The sequence below is a fragment of the Talpa europaea genome (assembly GCF_964194135.1).
Source record: "Talpa europaea genome assembly, chromosome: 15".
NCBI lineage: Eukaryota > Metazoa > Chordata > Mammalia > Eulipotyphla > Talpidae > Talpa > Talpa europaea.
In genome coordinates, this window is record NC_140083.1 from 13,014,481 (window position 1) to 13,037,914 (window position 23,434).

A 23,434-nucleotide genomic window follows, 5' to 3' on the forward strand; every position below is an offset into this window, starting at 1 on the left:
CATCATTTCCCCCACAATCATCAGTACAGAGTCACAGATTCCCAGTCTTACAGGGATGTCTTTTCCATGATGGGATAAAGGAGCATTTTTTTAATTCCTAAAAATAACAAAACTTTTTTAGGTAGGTGGTTACTCTTTGTTAGCAGCCACGATGCCCTTGTTTCCTCCATCCTGCCTGTGCCTGCCTAGCAGATAAATCAAGGTGGGAAGCACAATAAAGCATAACTCTCCATGTTTCCAGGTCACTGACTCTAAGACAACAGAATTGGATGCATCAGTTTGCAGATCCACCTATGAAGGGTCAGACAGCCAAGCCTGGCCTGGTCTTTCTAGATCTCTTGCTGTTATGTGATTAGACATTTCCATTAGGACTATATAAAAGTGGCCATAATTTGACCATTAACAGATCATAACCTGAAGGTACATATTTGAACAAAATAGGAACATCCTGGAAGGGAGGGAAACAGAAAATAGAAAGAAAAATAAGCTCCTAGAGGAAAGATAAGTTGGAGGTGAATTCTATATTGCATTTTCTAGTCTGTGCTTGTCTTGTATGAATCAGTCAACTCCAATGAGGAGGGTAAGGAGAAGACAGTGGATATTCTCTCTGTCTCCAAGAGCTGAAATGTAAAGTCCAGTTTCAGTCACTTAATAATTGAGGGAAAAAATGCACAGGTTGCCAACTCTACTTCTTAATGTTTCTTAAAAAGAAGAAAAATGAACATTTAGTTATTTTAGTCCTCATTTATCAGTCATACCTAGTATTTCCATCCTTAGGAGACCATCATTTTCACAATGATGTTATATAATGTAGTCACACGATCACACAATTTTTTCAAGTTGAGGTTAAAATTTTATGTAGTGTGTGACTGTGTCAGTAATAGTAACAACAGTGGTCATTGGCATTTAGAACACGACAGCAGAAAATTTAATTATTTTGTTTATTTCTACACCTGCAAATAGCTACAAAAGTGCTTGAGCTATAAGAAGCCCATAGTAGGATCCTGGTAGGTTCTTAACACAAGTTTGCTGAATGAATAAATGATGGAATACATGAATGAATGAATGAATGAATGAATGAATGCATGAGCAACCTTATAGAATTGTAGCAACAGCTGACAGTGTATTTGCAGGTGTTTTATCAACTATATGTAAAGTTCTATAAAAATGGGAACTGTTATCTAATTTCAGCACTCCCCTCCCCAAATGGAGCTTTACAAGATCTCAATCTCTTGTGTACTTGTTGCTAAAAATAACAGTTACAATAAAAGAGACAAATCTGTGACAGGTAGTTAGTTTCTGAATTTGTGTTTGTATATGTGTGTGTAGCATGCAAAATTAATGGTTTCTCAATATATTAGTTTTCTTGTAAGAGGAAATGTAATGAAAATGTCTATAAAAGCTACAAAAGGAATAAAACAAAGACTAGAATCAATACAGCTTTGAAAAATTACATCATTAGTGATTATATGAGGATAGGATCAGGACGCCTTGCTCCAGGCAGTGCTCACCTGAATCTTTTCTTTCCAGGGCCGGACTACCCACACCTGAAAGGAAAGTGTGATTTGGAAGGGGGTGAACATGGAATGTCGACCTCAACCTTCTTGGTACCCCAAGCCCTGTTTTTCTGGTGATGGGGAGAAATAAACTAAAGGTTGCTTCAGGTGGAAAAATCAGGAGCTCTTCTAGAAAGTATATCTTATTTAAAACACAATAGTAAAACCCAAAATCCAAATATCTAAAGGACAGGGAAAGGTATGTAACAGGAAAAGGAAGACAAACATTTTTACCCATAATCTTTATACCAAGATTTACTAATTTTGCTGACTTCAAAAGGAAAGCCTCTTTTAAAAAGACTTTCAAGTGAAACAAAAAATTGCCCTGAAAGTCAATATTCTCCCTCTTGGTCCTGGCACTGGCAGAACCTAGTGCCCTGCCCTGTGCACTGTCTCAACAAGGGACTCTACCTTTTCCTTTACTGTCAATCACAAATAAATTACAATGTGGGAGAGATTGGAATCATCCTAACCTGGAGGCACAGCGTTAGGCGGGGAGGCTTCCTCTTCATCTGAAACAAGAAATAGGAGTAAAAAGTCAAGGAGAAAAGTACCTCATCCCGAGCAGCCTGAGAAAAGAGAAATCTGAAAAGGAAGAGAAGAAATCACAGGAAACACTTTCAATGGATGAGTAAGACTTAGAAGACTTGGTAGCTGAAAGATTAAACTTGAAGAAAATGAATCAAAGGGTGAGTAGAGAAATCCAAATGAAAGTGTAGTTTGAAAAGCAGAACTTAGTGCAAGTGTTTTGTGTAATTGTAGATTAGGAAAGAAATGACTATTCCCCCCCACCCCATAATATATCAGATCTTGATTAAGTCAACAACTTATTGTTAAATAAGTCAACAACAGAAGTGGTTTTCATGTTCTTATTTTGTAACAAAAGCCAAAACAGACATTATTCACATACTACATTCACCTGAACACACGTAAAAGCATATATTTTTTTGTACTGTTTGAGAACTCTGCTCTGCCTCCCCATACCCCCAAGAAAATCTCATTATTAGGAAACAGTTTACATAAGTAATATAAATCAATTTTTCTTATTTACTAAGTTCCACCAATAATTATTTTAGGAATGTTATAAGCATAAGCATTTCCCTAAGAAATGGTAATGGCCAGTGTGCTGTAATTTTAAAAAATATTCACCCGTGCACATTTATAAAGTTCAAAATATGTCTTGTATTTATGTTCAGAGGCACTAAATAGTCCCATTTTCTAAAATGTATGAATTTCAAAGTGTCTTTACAGTTAAGATACTTAACTTAGCCATTTGAATGGTTGGAACCTCTGCCCCTCCTAAAGCAGAAAGACTAGTGTCAGTGGAAATAATAATAGTGTTGATACTTAAATACTAGAATAAGTGTGGATTTCAAAATGCAAACACCTGACTATATAAAATATAACTGAATGAAAAACAGCAAATGGCTGTTAAATAAAAAGTGCTTTAAAAATGCTGATGAGAAGAGGTAAACTAGCATATTTTTCTGTCATTGTAGTATCATGTGCTCACCTGAAATTTTTTTAAAATCATCAAAAAAGGATATGTTTTCATACTTTTTATCAAAATAATGAATATAATATAGAGAACCTTAATATTATGTCTTCAGAACCCAATAGGTAATTCACTAGAAACTGGAATTTGGGGTTCTTCAGAGGAAGCATTCTTTGATCAAGGAAGCTTGGGAAATGACTGGCTAAAGAAAGTTAAATGCCAGAAACAATCTAAGTGCAGATCATTGGATAAAGAAAATGTATCTATCTATGTAGTGGAATACTATTAGGTAATGAAAAAGATGAAATCCTGTCATTTATACCATCCATGCATCTGGAAGGTATTAGGCTCAGTGAAATAAGTCAGATGGAGAAAGACAAACTGTAGGATTTCACTAATATGTGATACATAAAGAAACAAAACAAACAAATGAACTAAATAAAACAAAAATAAACTTTTAGACTACAAGACCAAATTAGTAGTTACCAGAAGGGAAGGAAGGAAGGAATGGGTTAATTGGGAAAATTGTGTGGGTTAATTGTGTGGTGAAGGTAGGTTTGACTCTTAGTGGTGGACTTAATATAATACATATAGATGTTGATTTCTAATGGTGCACACCTAAAACATATAATAATATAATGCAGTGTAACGTCAATAAAAAGTATTTTTAATTGAAAAAGAACCACAAACAATTGAAAAGAGACCCCCCCAAAAAATAAGTAAATGCTTGTATTTTATTGGATTGTGTGTTGGCATTTACTGAAGTATATGCTGACGGGGGCTGGCACCGGGGGCATCATCTATTAAGGATAGAGTAGTTAGAATTTCCTAAATTCAGTTCACTTTTGAATCCTTTTCTCCATTAACATTCCACAAACCTGTGCTTCTGCTGAAGTATAGATATTTCTGAGCTATCAGGAGAATTCTATATTTCAAAAGATTGTGGAATACTTAAAATTTGACATAACCAAAAATAACCTTGCAATTTTTCTATATTTTCTCATACATTTAAATAAATATTTAGCATTTTATTCTTGTATCCTATTTGAAGGCTTTTATTTCCTGAGATATGTAAAGAACCTTGATTTAAGTCCTGTAAAAAAATTTTTAAATGAAGTTTTAAAACTCAACCAAATCCTAGGAAGGAAATTTACTATGTAAAATGAGAAACTAGAACCATTTTGTGGCAAATAAATACTTCCCTTTATGTAGGTTTTGTGGTTGGTTGCCTGCTTAGTGCACAATGTGTGACAAAATCCTTGAGTTAATTGTTTAGAATGGAAGATGATTTTTTAAAAAAACAGTATTGACATGCTTTCATGAAATTAAAATAAAAAAAATCCATTTCTTAAGCAAAACTTTGCTGGGTGACTAGAATCAATGTGTATTAAATACTAAAGCTGCTTGGGGGAGACATGCACAATTATTTTACACTATTAAGGTATCAAATATTTAAGAGGTGCTTCAGAGTCCATCCTCTAGATGATCCAACAGTACTTCCAAATAGCAATTCCTGCTCAATTAGCAGTATTTGTTTCACAGTACATCAATTTTCAAATTTACTGAAGTGCTAGAAAATATAGTTGACAATTGTAAACTGTTTCCCTTCTTTTAAAAAAAGCTGTGTCTGGTATCCCTTTAGATTGGAAATGTAGTTGAGATAGTGGGATCCTGACTGGAAATTCTTAGAAAGTTGGCTAGTTAGTTGAAATGGGTAAGAATGAAATGTTCAATTGTTCTTATTTACCAGGGAAAATCAGTTTATATGTTCAAAGGGAAATTGAAAATTCAAGTTTGGGGTTTGTCCAAATCAATAATACATATAGAAAGGCATGGAGTCATACAAGAACATTTTCAACAAAACAAGAACCATGACATATGTCATATTTTCTTTTCTTCTTTTTCTTTTTTTTTTTTACTTAACAGTGACTATATCAACAACAACAACAACAACAGCAACACACACACACACACACACACACACACACACCCCTAGTTTTGGCTCTTTAGAATGTGGAGACCAAGAGCCACAGAGCTATCTCCCTTAATTCAAAGAAGGGCAATTGACCACAGTCATGGGAAAGAACATTTGATTCTGTAAACAATTGAAGGTCCCAGAGAAAAAGTACTCTCAGGACTACATGTGAATCTGGAATGTGAGGAAGTAATAGTAGAATATATACTAATAATTCTCCAAACTCTTGAGCATAAAATAACTCTACCTATGTTTGATTTAAATTGACTTCTTAAATTGATATTTTAAGTAATACAAACTTGGGACAGTTGCGAGACTTTAGAAGACCAAAAAGCACAGAAAACTAACATATATGTGATTGTAAACAAACCTCAGTTAAATACTGATGTGATACTTTGTTTGATTTAGACAAATTTATGACTCCCTCAAGCAAGGTAATCAGTTGTAGCAAATATTGGCATAGGTGATCAAAATAACGAAGCAACCACCACCACCACATATGGATGAAATAAGTATAGTGAAAATAAGGTCATCATATTTTGAGGTATTGATTAACTTATATTTCTTCATGAGAAGACAGCTTTCAGAGTTAGATACTTCTGAAATCAGGATTCATCTTTTAATAAATAAATATATTAATGAGTTCTTTCTACCCCAAATCTATTAAATCAATGTTGTATCCTGAAAAGGTTGTGTTTTGCAAAGTATGGTGATGTTAGTTTTTAACAAAGTTCACTGCAAGGGAGATAAGGTGATTAGAATACAAAGGTAAAGCACAGAGACATTTTAGTAAATTTTTGATGGACACTTATAGCCAAAATTGCACAAAAATATTTCAGCATGTGAATAAAAAGCACCAGGATCATGTTAATGCAGATGAAAAGGGGCCTAAATGAAGAAAAAAAAGATCATATTTTTAAATTTAAAAAAAAGTATCATTTAGGAGAAAGTTCGCTGGAACTTCTGCTGATTCACTTCCTCATATGCCAACCACATTCATGCCAAAAGGAAGAGTCTTCATCTCAAGTTATATGAGATCTTTAAAACACACACAGTTCATTCACTATAGTTTATGTGGCAATGTTAATGTTAATACCTGCAAAAAGAAAATAAGTCTTTACTACCATTGCAATGATTATCAGAAGCAGTTATTTTTCTAGAGGAAAAAAGATGCACTATTGGACTTAGAGATAAAAAAAACATATAGGTCATAAACTAATAAGATGCAAAAGTAAAAATTAAATAAATATCTCAGAACCCAGGCACTGAAATGAGTATCGCTATTTGAAACAGTCTGATTCTAATGCTGCTGGCCTATTTGGAACCATCCACAATGAGAACTTCCCATAGGGCCAGTCGTTTATGCCCAGAAGACACCAGTCTTACTATTTTGTGTTCACATATACCATGTTTGTCTAACAAAAAAGGTCTGCTCCATTTGATCACCCACATTATTCTCTACACATGCCCTATTGACCCTTGTCTGCTTCCAAAACTGAAATCCACCATCTTCTGCTGACGGTTGCTCTTCCCACTAAGACTTCTAACATTGGCTCCAGCTAAAGGATAGTTGGAAGGACAAGTCCAGAGGTAAATAAACAAATAATCAAACAAAGAAATAATAAAAATCCTTCCTGGGAAATCAGTTATTTCCCAGAGAGACGCATAATAAGTGTGGAAAATTGGTAAGATTAACACTACTTATGAACTTGATATTGGAACCAAGCAACATTCTGTGGATCCAAAAAGATCTCCAGAGCATTTCAAAGCTATTGCTGAGCAAGTCAGCTGGTCTGGGAACAGCAGTAAGTCTGCATTGCTATAAAGAATGTTCTTAATAGCAACAGTCTTATAACTATTAATTGACTATACTTCCAAGTAAGTGGAAGGAGTAATTGAAGTGCTGAAAATACGCTAACATCCAGGTATGATGATTTTTGAAAGATTTAAATGAGTTGGTATCTCAGTAAAAACGGTCTGTTCTTCCAAGGATGAGCACGCTGTGTAACTCCACACCTCCTTCTGAACTTCATTGAATAGGCTGGGATATTCATCCTCCTGTCCAGGAAATGTGTTAAATGGAAACAAAGATATAGAGGTTACCATTGACTATACAATCAGCAGCGAAACCAGTGGAAATTCAATTGTTCATGCCTTCTACAAGTCTTCATCAGACCATGACGTGCAGTTGTCTACCACGCACTGGAAGGAATGAGATGAGGGGATGAGAGAGGTGTTAAGACAAGGTGCCTGACCATCGGATAGCTCACAACCTGTGAGGGAGAGAAGTGAACAGTTAATATGTGATCAGATAGGAAAAAGAGAGATTGAAGGAGAAAGGCAATGGATCCAGGAGAAGCCAAGAGGAGGAAGGGATGATGTGATCTGGATTGTCAGGAGAAAACTGTACAGAAGAGTTAAACTTGAGTTGAACGGTTAAAAAGCTATTAGATGGACTAAGAGTTGGGTGGGAGGAATAAAGGAGAATATTCCCATTGATGCTAGAGAAAGGTGTATTGCCCCTGGCAATCTTCTGTAAGTCTATACAAGGTTTTTTTTTTTTTTCCTTATCTCAGTCAAGGATAAACATATGGTAATGGCTATTATGTCTAAATTTTGCCTATGTATTTTCTTGAAATCAGTCCCTAACAAAAGAGGGTATAGTTGCAGAGGATTATATACTTAGAGATAACTTCTATTCACCTGACTTCTTAATTTAGAGATGCCATTTTCTATCCTGAAGTGATTTACTTATAGTTAGGTAGAATGAATATAGCAGGGCAATTTATGTACATGGACATATGACAGCATGTGGCTGTGGCCTTGCTTATCTTCTGCAAATGTCAGGGGAAAAAAATGCTACTAATTTCAGAATGCCCTAGTCCTCTAGTTTAACTGTTTTACTGGCTCTCCTTTATAAAAAGGTTTTTTTGTTGATTTGCCCACTGATTGGTTGGTTAGTTGACTTGAATTTGTGGATTAATGGTCAGGCACAGGCTTTGTTTAAACTTTGACAGCTTGCCCTCTGGGATTATATCACCTGCTCTGTTGAGCCTTCCAGCCTGGTCCAAGCACCTTTCCAAATTTGGAAACAGAGGTGGATGCCATCAGCCTTGTAGAGAATAATGTTGCAGTGACTTCAGCCAGGATGTCCAAACATCCTTGAACCCAACTCATGGAAGGAGTTCTAGGAGTTTGCACTGTGCATTCCATAAGCAAATAACCTTCAAACTATGGCCACGTGGTTAGGATTAGTATTCATGTTACTATCCGTGGGAGCCACTGAAGGTCAAGGACAAAGTGAATGTATTAGCATTGTGCGTTCATTTAGGAGAGTGTTAAGTTCAAGTTTGCTGAAGAAATGTGGTCCAGAATACTGAAAGAAAGAAAAAATGTTTTACTAGTGCATAGGAGAGAGAAATATCATAGGAATTAAGAAAATATGATGCAGTAAAAACAGAGTGATACTTAACATGCTTTTGAGTGGCATCCAGAAAAAAAAGAGAAATATCCTACCTAGTTAGAAAATAATTGGTTATTCCAAAATTTAAACTATGTTATTGATTACACAAATAAAATATGAACTTTTAAAACTGATGATAGAAACATAAAAAGCAGAACCGTCAAAACTACCTCTAGTAAAACTTTCTTCTATGGAGGACTAATGCTCCTTAGCTTATAGGATCCTAGTGGCAAAGAATTTCTCCACAGGGAGAATTAGTATCAGAAAGATTATTCTTTCATGATTTAATAAAAGAATATTGGCCAATATTGAATATTGAATATTGGCTAATACTGGCCAATCAATGAATTTCCAATTCAGTAAGAGCATGATGTTTGCAGGCTGCACTGTCAAACTGTATAAATCATCATATAAATCTACACAAATGCATAGTATTACAGTGAGATGTTAGCTTCAAAATAGCTACTGAAACCTGAAACAGTTCACATGGTAACATGGAAACATTCCATTTTATTGAAAAAAATCTGAGTAATCCAGATAATTTTCCAAATTGGTATCATTCAAATAAGACCAGATACCTCTTTCCTTTGCATGCACGTTGGAACTTGAAAACTGCAATTAGTTGGATGACATCTCAGTAAGTACTTGTGATACTTTTATCACCTTTGTTTTCCTTTTAGAAATGTGTGTAATGGAAACTGGTCAAAGCACCATTCTCATTGTGCTGATAAGAGGCAAACGAAGAGTTTTCAACCACAGGGATGAAAGATAATGCAGAGAAGTTCCATGGGCCACCATGTCAATCACGACTGACGTCTTTCTTCTTCCAATTTTGTTGAATTCGGTCTTACTCTCCCTCCCGCCAACTCACCTTTGCCTTTTCCAGTTCCGGCCTCCTTCTCTTTAGTTGGTTCTGTGTGGAAAGTACAAGCACAATTTTTAAATGTGCCTTCAAGAAAGCATTTTATTGTGTGATAAGCAATGGAGGAGTTGGGAAGGGAGAAAATTAATGACAACAGAACAGATCATAAATGATGGTACACACTCATTTATTACGTTATTATTGTGACTTTTGTAATTGTAATGTAGAATCACATTAAGCTTTTAATAAAAGCAATTAATAAATCTGATCATTTAAAATTGTATCTATACATGGAAACATGCAGCCCAGATTGTGTAAGCATTTATACTGCACTACACTGGGGCCCAGTTATAGCAGGCTGGAATGGGACTGAGTATAAAATGTGGCCACATCATTTTAGGTGCCAAAAAGGGACTGAAGTTTGAGTCAAGCAGTGGTTCCAATAGTCTGGACTTCAGGTAATATTATGGTGTGGAGCAAAGGCATATTATATGTAATTGTACAATGGTTTCAAAGAAAATATTTCACTGCCTATATCAATATTCTGGATGTGGTGAGTGAACTTTTAAAACTGATGATACAAACATAAAAAGCAGAACCGTCAAAACTACCTCTAGTAAAACTTTCTTCTATGGAGGACTAATGCTCCTTAGCTTATAGGATCCTAGTGGCAAAGAATTTCTCCACAGGGAGAATTAGTATCAGAAAGATTATTCTTTCATGATTTAATAAAAGAATATTGGCCAATATTGAATATTGAATATTGGCTAATACTGGCCAATCAATGAATTTCCAATTCAGTAAGAGCATGATGTTTGTAGGCTGCGCTGTCAAACTGTATAAATCATTATATAAATCTACACAAATGCATAGTATTACAGTGAGATGTTAGCTTCAAAATAGCTACTGAAACCTGAAACAGTTCACATGGTAACATAGAAACGTTCCATTTTATTGAAAAAAATCTGAGTAATCCAGATAATTTTCCAAATTGGTATCATTCAAATAAGACCAGATACCTCTTTCCTTTGCATGCACATTAGAACTTGAAAACTGCAATTAGTTGGCTGACATCTAATTTAAGTACTTGTGATACTTTTATCACCTTTGTTTTCCTTTTAGAAATGTGTGTAATGGAAACTCGTCAAAACACCATTCTCATTGTGCTGATAAGAGGCGAACTAAGAGTTTTCAACCACAGGGATGAAAGATAATGCAGAGAAGTTCCATGGGCCACCATGTCAATCACGACTGACATCTTTCTTCTTCCAATTTTGTTGAATTCAGTCTTACTCTCCCTCCCGCCAACTCACCTTTGCCTTTTTCAGTTCCGGCCTCCTTCTCTTTAGTTGGTTCTGTGTGGAAAGTACAAGCACAATTTTTAAATGTGCCTTCAAGAAAGCATTTTATTGTGTGATAAGCAATGGAGGAGTTGGGAAGGGAGAAAATTAATGACAACAGAACAGATCATAAATGATGGTACATACTCATTTATTACGTTATTATTGTGACTTTTGTAATTGTAATGTAGAATCACATTAAGCTTTTAATAAAAGCAATTAATAAATCTGATCATTTAAAATTATATCTATACATGGAAACATGCAGCCCAGATTGTGTAAGCATATATACTGCACTACACTGGGGCCCAGTTATAGCAGGCTGGAATGGGACTGAGTATAAAATGTGGCCACATCATTTTAGGTGCCAAAAAGGGACTGAAGTTTGAGTCAAGCAGTGGTTCCAATAGTCTGGACTTCAGGTAATATTATGGTGTGGAGCAAAGGCATATTATATGTAATTGTACAATGGTTTCAAAGAAAATATTTCACTGCCTATATCAATATTCTGGATGTGGTGAGTGACAATAAAACAAGAGCAGTGACATCAGATTTTATCAGTTGAGACCATGTAGCCTGCTTTTCTTTCTGTTCAGAATCCTATCAGTTTAGATACCTACCTACAAATGACTGTTTCCTGGAATATATTAGAAAGGAATCATCTCAAGCATGAATTCTCTCTTTTCTGACTGATGAGTGGAGATCTGAATCTCAGTTAACTAATTAGGACATTTTTAAGCAAAGTTTGGGAGGAGACTTGTTTTAGCATTAGGTCAGTATTCTGAGTAAATAGGAATATGGCAGAATAAGGAAAACTACAGTTTCCCTGGAGCAGCAACTGACATGAAAAACAGAAAGGAAAACTTAAGTCTTTCATGGCCAGCAGACAGAGTCTCTGTACTCAGTGTGGGCAAGTAGGAAACATACACAGGAAGAAGTTCCTAAGAAGAGTATCACACAACTACGATAGTCTCAAGATGTGGTTGAAAGAAAGTTAAACTTGAGGTTGTCCTCTTTGAACTCTTGTGAGGCTGAGCTTGTTGCACTCATTTCCACACAAAGCAATACTCCTCTACACTATTAAAGGGTTTGGAGTGTGTGAATCTGGTATTCTTAGCTGAGCAAAGGAGTTCCTGTGAGCAGTTAGATTTTTCAGAATACCCTCTGGAAAAAATTATCTCTAGAAGGAAAGGGTTTCATAATACCCTTATAGATATTCATGTAAAGAGATCACCCAAAACTGATTCATTCTTCAATTTCTGATTTTACTTAGGTTGATGGGTGAATAGTGACCTCCCACCCCTTGCCTTCATACCACATAGTCCACTCAAGTTACCTGCATTAAATCACATACTGCCTTGTTCTTATAGTACTACCTGATGTTTCAATACAGTAGTTGTATTTTATTTACTTGTTCTCTGGATTGTCTTTTATTTTCTACTTGGTTATAAACAAACTAGATACAGGAAAATGTTTTCTACTTTAGAGTTTCTTACTACATCTGGTACAGTATGTTTGCACCTGGCTCTCAATCAGTATTTGGTAGGTAGGTAGCTCTAAATCCTTCTGAAGGTTTAGGGCAGAATTGTGCACATGGTAAATACTCATGAGTAAATCTTGAATGGATGTCAGTTTCTCATCCTGTTCAAGGAGAAAGAGTGATGAGAGAGGACACTTTGGTGTTTTCATGGGAAAATGCACATAATTTTGGTTGCCTCTGTCTTGGCTGGGCAAGTCAGGAAGAGGCAGGTGATCTTGCAGGGCTGAAGTGAAGCCCACTCCCCACTATTACAAGAAAGATGTCGGCATTGTTTGTTCTCAGCTATGTGTGAAAAGGCAGTACAAATTCTTCACCCCTTTGGAAGCTCAGCCTTCACAGCTGTAAAACACGGGCATAGCAACAACTTTGGCACAAAATGAAGGGTTTTATAAGTATGTGATGTGCATCCAAACCAGATAAACATGAGAGGATTATATTAACACAATGTGTTATTATTATTATTATCATTATTATTAATCTATCACAACTGTTGTCATCCAACTTCTCCATAGGAGTTAGAGTAAATCTTACAGCTTAGTGGAGGCCAAATCATTCTGGGATGGGTGTTCTGTGTTTGCTGCCCAAATGTGAGGCACTGTTTTCACTCACCTTCTGGGGGTGAAGCTGGGGTAGAGACTTCATTTTCTAGAAATGAAAAGAATAATGGAAGGGTTAGTCTCACTTATCATAGAGAAGAAAGCTACTTTCCCCAGTCCTAATCTATGCTCAGTTCCAGGAGTCATCTTATCTCTGCATCCTGAGAAGAGGAATAGAGCAAGAAAGCATGGACCTGTGGCATCAAGAGGACTAGATACACCGTCTTGTGGTGTATGGTGTGAGGTAAGGATCTATTTTTTTTTTTTAAAGAGGCATGTATTTTTATTTATTTATTTATTTGTTTGTTTGTACATGCACTGGGTACAGTCAGAAGCGCGGGAGGGTGAGAGAATTCACCAGAGCCAGAGCGGGGAGCAGAGCAGGCAGAAGGACCGAAGCACACTGCTGAGGGGAGCAGCGGGCGGCAGGAGAGGTCTGCGCGCCATGTGGGACCCTCCTCTGGTGGCCGGGGAGCAGCCGGGGATAGAACCGGCGCCGCAGAGGCTGCGGGCAGCTTCGCAACCCAGAGCTCAACCGCTGCGCCACTGGGGAGGCCCTGTGAGGTAAGGATCTAAATGGTATTATATAGATTTCCTGGAGAGAACACAGGTAAAATAGGGGTCCAGGTATCCTTACCACTTAGTTATCTCCTCAGGTAGCAGGTGGGGCATTTAAAGGTACTGAGCGTGTTTCCTTTCTTGAAAACTGGACACAATGATACCTATGTCATGTGCATAATATTGCTATGAGGTGGAATCAAGACACAGTAAGTAGCAAGCATATCCCTTAAGCCTAAGATATTCATACACTCATCCAAGATGAGATTGGTGCTCAGTAAATGCTACAGCATTATCCCCAGAAGACAAGGGATGGTAGCATCTCCAACATCATCCTGCCTTCATGAGAGATCCTTTCTGAATGGTGATGAGAGCAAAGTCCTCTGGCTTTGCAGTGTTTCCTCTTATTTCAAGACAACACACTGTTCACTTGGACATAGAATCAATTCCTCTCACAATGGTTTCTGGAAGCACATAAACCTGCAGTAGATATGCACCTACTCTTATCCAAAATGGCTAAGTTCTGGTCATGATATCCAGAATTATACAGCAGTCTGGTGGTGAAATCTGTTAAAGAAACTTCCACTAAAGACTATACTATGTCCGAGTAGTGAAAGGCTACTGACCAAACCTCCTCTGCTGAATCCCTACAGATGCCCAGAACAGGGAGTTAGTGGCATGTGTTCTCCTACTCCAGGGCAGGAAGAGGCAGTTAATGAAGGTGATATCATTTCAAATTATTTTCCAGTTGATTACTAAATAAATAACAAAGAAAGGTTTCTGTATTGTAGGCACATTGTGGTATCACAGAAGCTTTATCTTTGCCAGGATTTAGGATTTCTACCTCTTTCAACGAGTGGTACTTCCCAAGACAACATCTGCCAACAATCCCCACGGACCCCTATTATGTGCATGCCCACTGCCCTGATTTAGTGGAGGCAGACTCGATGAGTCCAGACAAGATGTGAATAGTGTAACAGAAATCAAGAAATCAAGAGAGCTTCCACATCTAACATTTTGTTCTGGGTATAAAGTCCAATTCATTGTTTTCACAAAACCACTATTTTTATTCAGATGGCTACAGATAAGAACATTATTATTTACTAGTGAGGGAGAAATTACATGTAATTAAAAGAGAAAAAAACATACAGACTGGCAGAAATAATGAAGCTAAAGTGAAAGCACAAGGACCCTGAGCACTGATAGAAACCCTTGGTTCCTTTGCCACATCATGGAAAGGATCTTCAGTGCAAGCAGAAGACAAATCCAGTCAAAGCATTTTATTTTCAGAGATCTGAGAGCAGAAGTAGAAATCTAATATTGACCTTCTGGCTTTGGGTGAGTTGTTGCACTTTCAGATATCAGAATACTGAAAGCGAGAAACCAGTTTCTTTGACACACTATCTTTTGAACTGGGTCATTGTCACCCCAAATCTGAGGACCTCTTTCTGGCTCTCTCTACAGACCAGTTCCTCTACCCACCAATCTTTCTTCCCCACAGTTGCAGGGTCACTTAGGCCAGGATTGTGTCTCCTCGTGCTGCTCTACCTGAGAGGGTCTGTTACCTATTGGGCCTACATCTTCAGGTTAACATTCCAAGTCATTGTTGTGGGCCCTTCCTCCCTCATCTTGTGCCCCCACATGTCTTCTGTTTCCCAGCTGGCTTCACTTTCCATCTTTGGCCCTTTCTGCCACTGGGGTGATCTTCCCTACAGACCTCTTGTTTTTTATCTCTAGATCCCAATTCCCAACTCTGCCTTTTTAGTTGTGTGATCTTGAGCAATTCCTTAATCTCCATCAGCTTTGATTTCCTCATCTGTGAAATAAAAGTAATAAAATGAATAGCTTCTTAAGGGCACTAATCCTCTGTCAAATGTGCAACACCATTCCTGGCACTTATAGATGGAGCTCTGTAGTCACCAGCAGCAACTATTCCCATTATTATTCTTTGGAAATTTTTGTCTTTGACATATCTCTTAAGACTCTCAGATCTGGGCCTCCCTGGTGGCACAGAGATTGAAGTCTCAGTGCTATCAAGCTTTTGCCCGCCACTGTGGCATGAGTTGGATCCCTGGCCAGGGAGGTGACCCACATGGTGCAGCAGACCTCTCCTGTCTTGCCCACCACTCCCTCGGCAGTATATTTCAGTGGATCTACCTATTCTGCTCCCCACTCTGTCTCTGGTGAATCCTGTCATCACCCCCCCCAACACTTCTGGCCTGAACCCTGGTTCTTATGTGCATAAATAAATAAATCTTAAAATAAAGACTCTTAGACCTAATGAATCATTTCTGTTCCCTTCCCTTAGCCTCATTTATTCTCTAATTGCTTTTAATAATTTTCCAGTTGTTTTAGCACATTTATGTTCCCCTTCCCCAACTAAATAAAGACAGATATCTTTAATTCCTGTCTATTTCCCTGGTACCTCATTTTACTGCTAAAGGCATATTAAATGCAGAATGAATTTATAGAAAAGAACTAAGAAGGAATTCTTTGGTGACTGCATGAACTATTAGTTGCTCATGCTTTCTCAGCATCTATGAAAACAAAGACCCATTTGGAAGGAAAACTAAGATGGTTTAAAATCCTGTTTGGATGTAAGATCAAGGGTAACTCTGATCAAATAAATAGAAGAGAATCATCTTGGACACTGCACCTGTAAATGTGTCCAGAATCTGAGTCTGTAGCTCCAGGATTCTATGTAACAAGCCCCAGATAAAACCAAATGAGAATTTAAAGGGCTTAGTTCAACTTCCAACAAATCCACTGGACATCAGTCACTAACAAATGTAGCAGATAATCAGAATTACAGAAACATTATGGGACAGAAATGCTGCTACATTTTCGGGGTAATTACAGGAAGTGGGAGTAGAAAAAATATATGTCTGCCTGGTAGCACCAGAACTTTTCCTTCTTAAAATCATGGAACCCATTACATCAGGCAAGGAACAAATACATAATAAAAACGCATTGGCACCACTGCATACAGGGCCTAGTATATATTAATTCTCATAACCCTTCCAACTCTCTGAAGTTGCTGCTATAGTTATCCCCATTTTGCAGAAGGGGACTGAGGTGCTGCCAGAACCCATCATTCCTTGTGTAGAAGGAGGCTTTGCTCCAGGTCTGCCTGGCTCAGAAGCTGACCCTGGGCACCAGCTATACTTCCCTTAGCCACTGCTTACAGGATGGAGCAGAAGCCACCAGGCCCATTCCAGAGAGATCACTACCATTTCCCCACTGAATCACTGGTCTTGTTGCCAGGGCCCCTCATAAGGTGGTGTGTGCCTTGAATTATTCATCTGTGCATTGGAAACAACAGCAATCTCAAGGGGTGTTGACAGACAAGAATGAGCTCCCCCAGGGCAGGGAACACAGTAAACACTGTTTACTGTTTTCTCTGTTCATCTTAATTCTATTTTGACACATCTGTGAGAATGACACTTGTCTTCCCACACATGTACCTGCTAGAGATTTGTCTCAGTGTTAGGTCTGTGGATTGTGTGATGTTATTATCTGTCTGGAACTGGGGTGGAGGCTGAGAAACATCTTGGCCCCTCACTCTCCTACTATAAATGTTAATAATGATGGACTTTGATGAAAGTGGCATGCATTATAGAGTTTGTGCAAAGAAGATACATTAGCCAATCAGGTAATCCTGGTGGGGTATTGCATCATATGAACAAATAAATGCAATAGTTTTCGGGGCATGTGAAACACAGAATTGCTGTCATCCTAAACATGACAATGGGCAACCCAGAATGGTGATGGTCAAACAGAATGTGACTTAGACTGAAAATGAACCATTGCAGGTGAGATGCAGGGCTCTAAGCTCTCCCCTGTGCCTTAAAGGAAGGGCTCGTACATCTTTTATTGTAGCCCTTACCTTTGTTTCAGACAGTTGGGTAGCTTTGCCCACACCTCTAAAATCATTTACACGTTACAAAAATTCATTAAGTGCCTCTATAATAATAATTAATTCACAGCAATTTCAACAATATCTCACTCAATAGGGACACGAGGAAGAAGCACCCTTGCAAGAGGAATTCGCTGAGCTCCGGCTGTGAATTTAAGAAGTGTAGGGGGCTGGAAAGGAGGCAAGGACAAATGCCTGTGTTTTAGAAGCTCACAGATAAACAAATGCCCTTTTCTCTCAATTTACTCACCGAAACCAGGTGCTTTTGCTCTCTCAAAACATTGGAGACTCAGCACCTCCACAGCCCTGCCGGTGCTTCTGAAATTGCTGTGCGCCTGAGAATCATATGTGGATTCTGACTCTCGAGTCTGCAGGGGCTGGGGACGGGATGCCGAGACTCTGCATTTCACACAGTCTCCTGGTTGATGCTGTCCTTTTAATCCCAGAATCAGCTTTGCGAAAAGAGGCTCAGACCATGCCCCAAATGTCAGTGAGTCCTCTCCCATTTCAAGTGTGGCTGTGGATGTTGAAAGGTGTCCAGTAGGTGGGGACTTTTCTTCTCTCTTTGATCACAAGCTTCCTGAGGACAAGGGCTGTCTCCTCCTCCTTTTCAAATTCTGCACAGCAGGTGCTCCATAAATTTAGTTGACTGGCAGGCTCTTCCTACCCACACAAGCCCCTTCTCCTTGCTGCCAAGAAATCAAGCACCGTCCCCTGGCGATTGAAGGGCAGTTTCTTACATGGCTGCCTTACCCGCAGGGAACACTATGTCTCCCATTGGTGACCCTCCTGCTGGCCAAATGCTCTGGGGCATCGGCCAGTCCCATCATTTAGACTTCTTCTCAGTGTCAACACACATCTTCCGTTTCTTAACAAGGGCAGGAAAGCAATGAGGACAATAGTTTGGGCCCCTGTGGTTCTGATACACTTCTTTCTAAGGAATCTCCCCTTTCAAAATCTAGTCTGGATTTCTCAGCAACTATGTCAACTATGACAACTCTATTGTCAGTTAGTTCAACTTGTAACTATCAGGAGACCCCTGGCCTTAGGGCAGATGGGTATTTCTTGAGATAAGGCCCACAGGTTATACTATGCTTCGAAAACCAAGAGGCAAATTCTTTTTTGTTGGGTCAATAAAGTTGATGCAGTTTTGTCTCCCTCTTCCCTCCTTCACCATTGTCCGTACTAGAAAACATACACACAGTGTAGACTAGAGGAGCAGGGACTATAATTTGCTGTTTTTCAACTTGTAAAAAAGAAAAAAATGAAAGAAACTAAGATGATCTGAAATGAATAATCCCAAGGAAATATTTTAATGGACCACATATGGATGAACTGGATTCTAAACCAGTCACTAAACCTAGCTCCTTCCTCCTCAGGCAAGGGCGGCTCTTTGATCTTTTCCAATTCACAGATACACATTTTCCCTCTGCAACACTGAAATGCTTCCAAAGGGTTGATCTATTTATGGTGGATTTTTCCTATGACCACCTACTGTAAAAAGCGCAGATATGCCACCAGTGGCATACACACAGAGTGCCAGGACATACTAGCCCTGGGGCAGCTGTGAAATATAGTCAGCCCATCTGTGGCCCTTGTGCCGCCATTGAAATACTAGGAACCAGTAACTCCACATGGGGTTGGGTCTCTCCAATGCTGCCTACTTCTGCCTTCAATCATCAAGAGTTCTATGATCAATAAATTAAAGAGGGAAAGAAATCTCAAGTCTTAAGAGGCATTAACACGCCTCTATGTAGGTATGTGTCTATACCCCAACATGATATAAACATCTCATTTGTGTCCTTACCATGGGCTCAAGGAACACACTGCTAGACTTATTTAAACATATTTATGGTTCGCATGTGCAATTTAATTTAGCTTACTAAGAGCATGCAGAGCAAAATTTGCAGCACATGAATAGGTTATGGAGGCATAGAAAAGGCATGAAGAACATGTATTAACTTGTTATTAATGAGTGGAAGGTCTTTGTGTGTGTGTATGTGTTTGTGTTTTGTCACGTAAAATCAGGATGTTAAAACCATCCTTTGGTAATCTGGGGTGCAGGAGAAAATTGTATGTTATTCCTAACTATTATTTCCTATTCTCAAAGTTAAATTCTCATTTGCAATAGAATAAATGGATGTCTTGTATATTGTAGACATCATGGAGAATAAAACTTTATCTAGGCAACTCCACTTTTGGTAAAGTAGCAAGTTATTTTACTTTTTATAATAAGCATATAATAAACACTGTCAAATGTATTCCCTGTTGATAGCGAGGTCTGGCACTGGGTATGTGTTATAGCTCCGACTTACGGAAACTACTGTAATATAAAATGTTTTTTTTTTAACATTATGATTAAACAGAGAGCTAAATAAAGCAAAAATAAACTTTCAGACTCTACAAGCAATTAGTGGCTACCAGAGGGAAGGGGAAAAGGGGTGGGTAAATCAGGTAAAAGGGGTCGATTGTATGGTGAAGGATGGAATACACCCAATAATTGAGACAAATGGGCAATATCAGCAAGTATTCCCTTTCCTACTCAGACTTCATTTAAGAAAACAGCCGCTGACTAGCAAATTTAAAGAGCCTCCAAAGAGCAAAATGGATGGTGTCAAGCTCCTTGCACTAGGAGCTCTCAAGAGCTTTAATCCCTGGAGATGGCACCTCACCCCCACCCCCAGATCCAGAAGAGTCCTGAAAAAGAGACTTTGGGTGGGACTGGCTTTAGAGGCACATTTAAGGACGCACTCACTCCAAGGTGCTAATCCCATACTCGAAGGACCCTGAGAGCGAGGGCTTCCTTAAATGGGATGCCCAGGCACTCTGAGTGAGTGCTCCTCCAGGGTGTAACCCTATTGCCTCAGAAGAACCCAGCCTGGGCTCCACAGCTAACAACAAAGGGAAGAGAAGGAAGAAGCTTCATGTACTAAATGGCAAGCTTAGTAAAAGAAGACAGCGACCTTCTCCTCAGGGACGAAAGAGGAAAGCTATGAGAAATTGGAGATAAATCCACAGTACAAATCAATATGTGCCCAGTCAACACCAAAATAATTTGGGTTCTCAGGTTACCACATGGCACAGTCACAATCTACAATCTATGACAAAATTAAATTATATCTACTATACTGTGTTTTTAAAAGCAAGAAACAATATATTGCACTTTAAGGAATGTTTCTATCCTCATTTGGTCAAATTAATAAGGCTCAAGAACAAAATTAACTTCCAGCTATCCAGAGAATCTACTTACTCATAATAATTCAATTGTTTACTGTGACCAAATATTGCCATATGATTTTCTAAGGTTCTGAATATGAATTAACTATGCATCAATTATGTAAATTTTCAATGATCCCCATTATTCAGTTGGATGGAATTCCTCTGAATTCTCGGGATTTCCCTCTCTCCTAGTCAATTTGTACTTACATCTTTCTAATGATACGTGCTTTCAATTCAAGATGTCATTCCACACAGAAAAGGGATTAAAATGTGGTTATTATTACATAGCAACAAATAGCTTCTTGTGGTTAATATGGGCCTGGATGAAAACAAGACCTTTTGCTAAGATCTGATGATTTGGCTCTGTATCCTCATTCTTACCAAAGTAAGACTCAATTGATGCTGGAGTAGCCTAGTTGGGATCAGTAGTATGGGAAAAGCTTTACTCAAATATAGAGGTTTAAAATGTTTGCACTTCCAAAAGAAAAATTATTGCACAGTAAGTTGAGTTGTTAACAATTTTCCTTTCCCCTTTATATTACACCTCTGCTGAGGATTTGGACAGGTCATTGCCACACGTGTCACTCTTTTATGGCTCTGGGGTGATCAGATAAATCTTTTAAAGGCCTCGCTCCCAAGCCAATCCTGGGCCTCACATTGGGTGACTTTTAAAAATAGAGGAAGGACAGGCCTGATGCCAGGTGGGGTCATAAAAATAAAATTCCACAGCAGTAAACAGCGGCATTCAATCAATCACCCTCTATACCCATATGTGGTCATGGAGAGTTCTTTATGCGGTTATCTTAGAAATATTCAGACCCAGGAAGACCCCCAGCTGCCAAAAGTACCACTGGCAGGGAGGGAAAGATTTAGGTACCACAAACCCAAGCCTTATAGCCCCTGGAGGTAGATATAGTTACATGTTTCACTGTGCAGAATGACCAGTGTGGGAAAGTCCACGCCCCCTCAGTGACACACTTCGGAAACAACTGGTTAACATGGTCTGGCTAATGACAGGAGACCCTCAGCTGGACGTGACAAATCTCAGTGGAACACAACAGAGGCTCAGGAGTACAGACCTCTCATTTGATCTGAGCTTCCATGGATGTAAGTTAAGATGTTTCACCACAGGTTTAAAAAAAAAGAAACTCTCAAAGTGGGGACAAGGCTGGTTATGATAATAACAGTAGCTGTTCCAAAATGTATTATGATTATAATACAAGGTAAGGAAATCAATGCAGTGATTGTTATATGTTATATATTAACAGAAATGTCCTCAGAGCTTATAACAAATAAGAGGCATTTAACACCTTATGCCAAATGGAGTTTCTGAGTTTGCTTCTTTAGAAGGTAAATGCTTGAGTTCTTATTATGTGCTAGGTGCTGTTCTGGGCTTTTTACCTAATGAATATCATATAATTCTTACAAAGACTGTCCAATGAGTTAGGTACTATCATCATTATTATTATTTTGGTTTTTTGGCTCTTGAGTCCAAAAGGTACTATTATTTTTCATATTTTACCAATGGAAAAACTGAGGCATATGGGAGGTAATTAACTGAATACACAGTGCAACTAGAATCTGAGCTACCTAGAATGTTCTGTGAATAGTATACTCGGTCTCACTATGTTGAATATTGAATATTATCTGATATGCACAAGGAAAAAGTCGAAATGCATACAATATGCAGAACAATTCTAAAGCCATCTAGCCAAAAAATGAGAAATTAAAATGTAGAATTGTACAGTAGGTGAATTTTTAGTTATGAAAAGAGCATTCCATTCCAAGAGATGTAAAAGTTTGTTGAAAGCAAAAACTATTATCTGATTCAAGCAAAGAACTCCTGGGCCTCCCCTGGTGGCTCAGCAGTTGAGCACTGGGTTGCGAAGCTGCCCACAGCCTCTGTAGCGCCGGTTCGATCCCCGGCTGCCAGCGAGGGTCCCACATGGCGCGCAGACCTCTCCTGCCGCCTGCTGCTCCCCTCAGCAGTGTACTTCAGTCCTTCTGCCTGTTCTACTCCCCGCTCTGGCTCTAGTGAATTCTCTCACCCTCCCGCGCTTGTGACTGTACCCAGTGCTTGTATAAATAAATAAATAAATCTTAAAAAAAAAAAAAAAGAAGAAGAACTCCTGAGGTAATGGAAAAAGAGAGATTTGATATGATTTAGAGAAAGAACTGAGTGATTTGGGAGAAAAGGAAACATTTTAATCCTAGGTTCTTGTAAACAAAGCCAAAGCCAAAAGGTAAATACAACAAAATCGAAAGATCTGACATATTAAAGAATACTATGGTCTGTACTGATTGGCCATAGAAAGATTCCTAAAGGAGCAGGAAAAGCAGAAGTCTATCAAAGTGGATTTCAGACTTGAAAGACATAATGAAAGTCAGATTCCAATTAGCGTTTTTGTGAACTCATTTTAGAGAGAAAAACAGGCACACAGGCACATGATTAAACCATCCTGAGTTTCTCTCAAATCAGCCACTTCATGTCCTACTCTGCTAGAATCTAAACCTTTACACTGGAAATGCAAAAATCATGCATTGTCCATGATGCAAGAATGAAATGAAAGCCCAAGAATGAGAGCATCCTGAAATTTGGTTTGTCTGTATGGCTGTGCAAAACAAATATACTCTGTCATTTAATACTGGGCCTATCCCCAGAGCAGACGGAATTGTCAGTGTGATATTGGGGGGCTGACCTTATACGGACCTGTGGTTGACAGATGTCCATTCTCTCTGGTTATGAGGCAATTTGCTTACCTGTAGGAAACTGAGTGATTAAGTCTTTCCTTCTTTTTCAGCTTCATATCCTTCACTCACTATGGCTTCCCATTTTAGGAAACAACTTTTGAGTTAACAACAGCTACTTCACAATGATGCTAACTCGGAACTCTCATTCAATAACTACCTTTCT

General features: G+C 38.4%; 1 protein-coding gene across 1 annotated transcript in view; it reads right to left on the reverse strand.

The window, feature by feature from the left end:
• Positions 1-23,434, reverse strand: part of MYBPC1 (myosin binding protein C1) — a gene marked incomplete at its 5' end in the record, with an annotated part of 70,499 nt that overhangs the window by 41,775 nt on the left and 5,290 nt on the right. The window contains 2 exons of the mRNA XM_084255443.1: positions 9,361-9,402; positions 12,841-12,876. Coding sequence (XP_084111569.1) covers positions 9,361-9,402; positions 12,841-12,876 — 78 coding nt within the window. The remainder of the gene's footprint in view (positions 1-9,360; positions 9,403-12,840; positions 12,877-23,434) is intronic.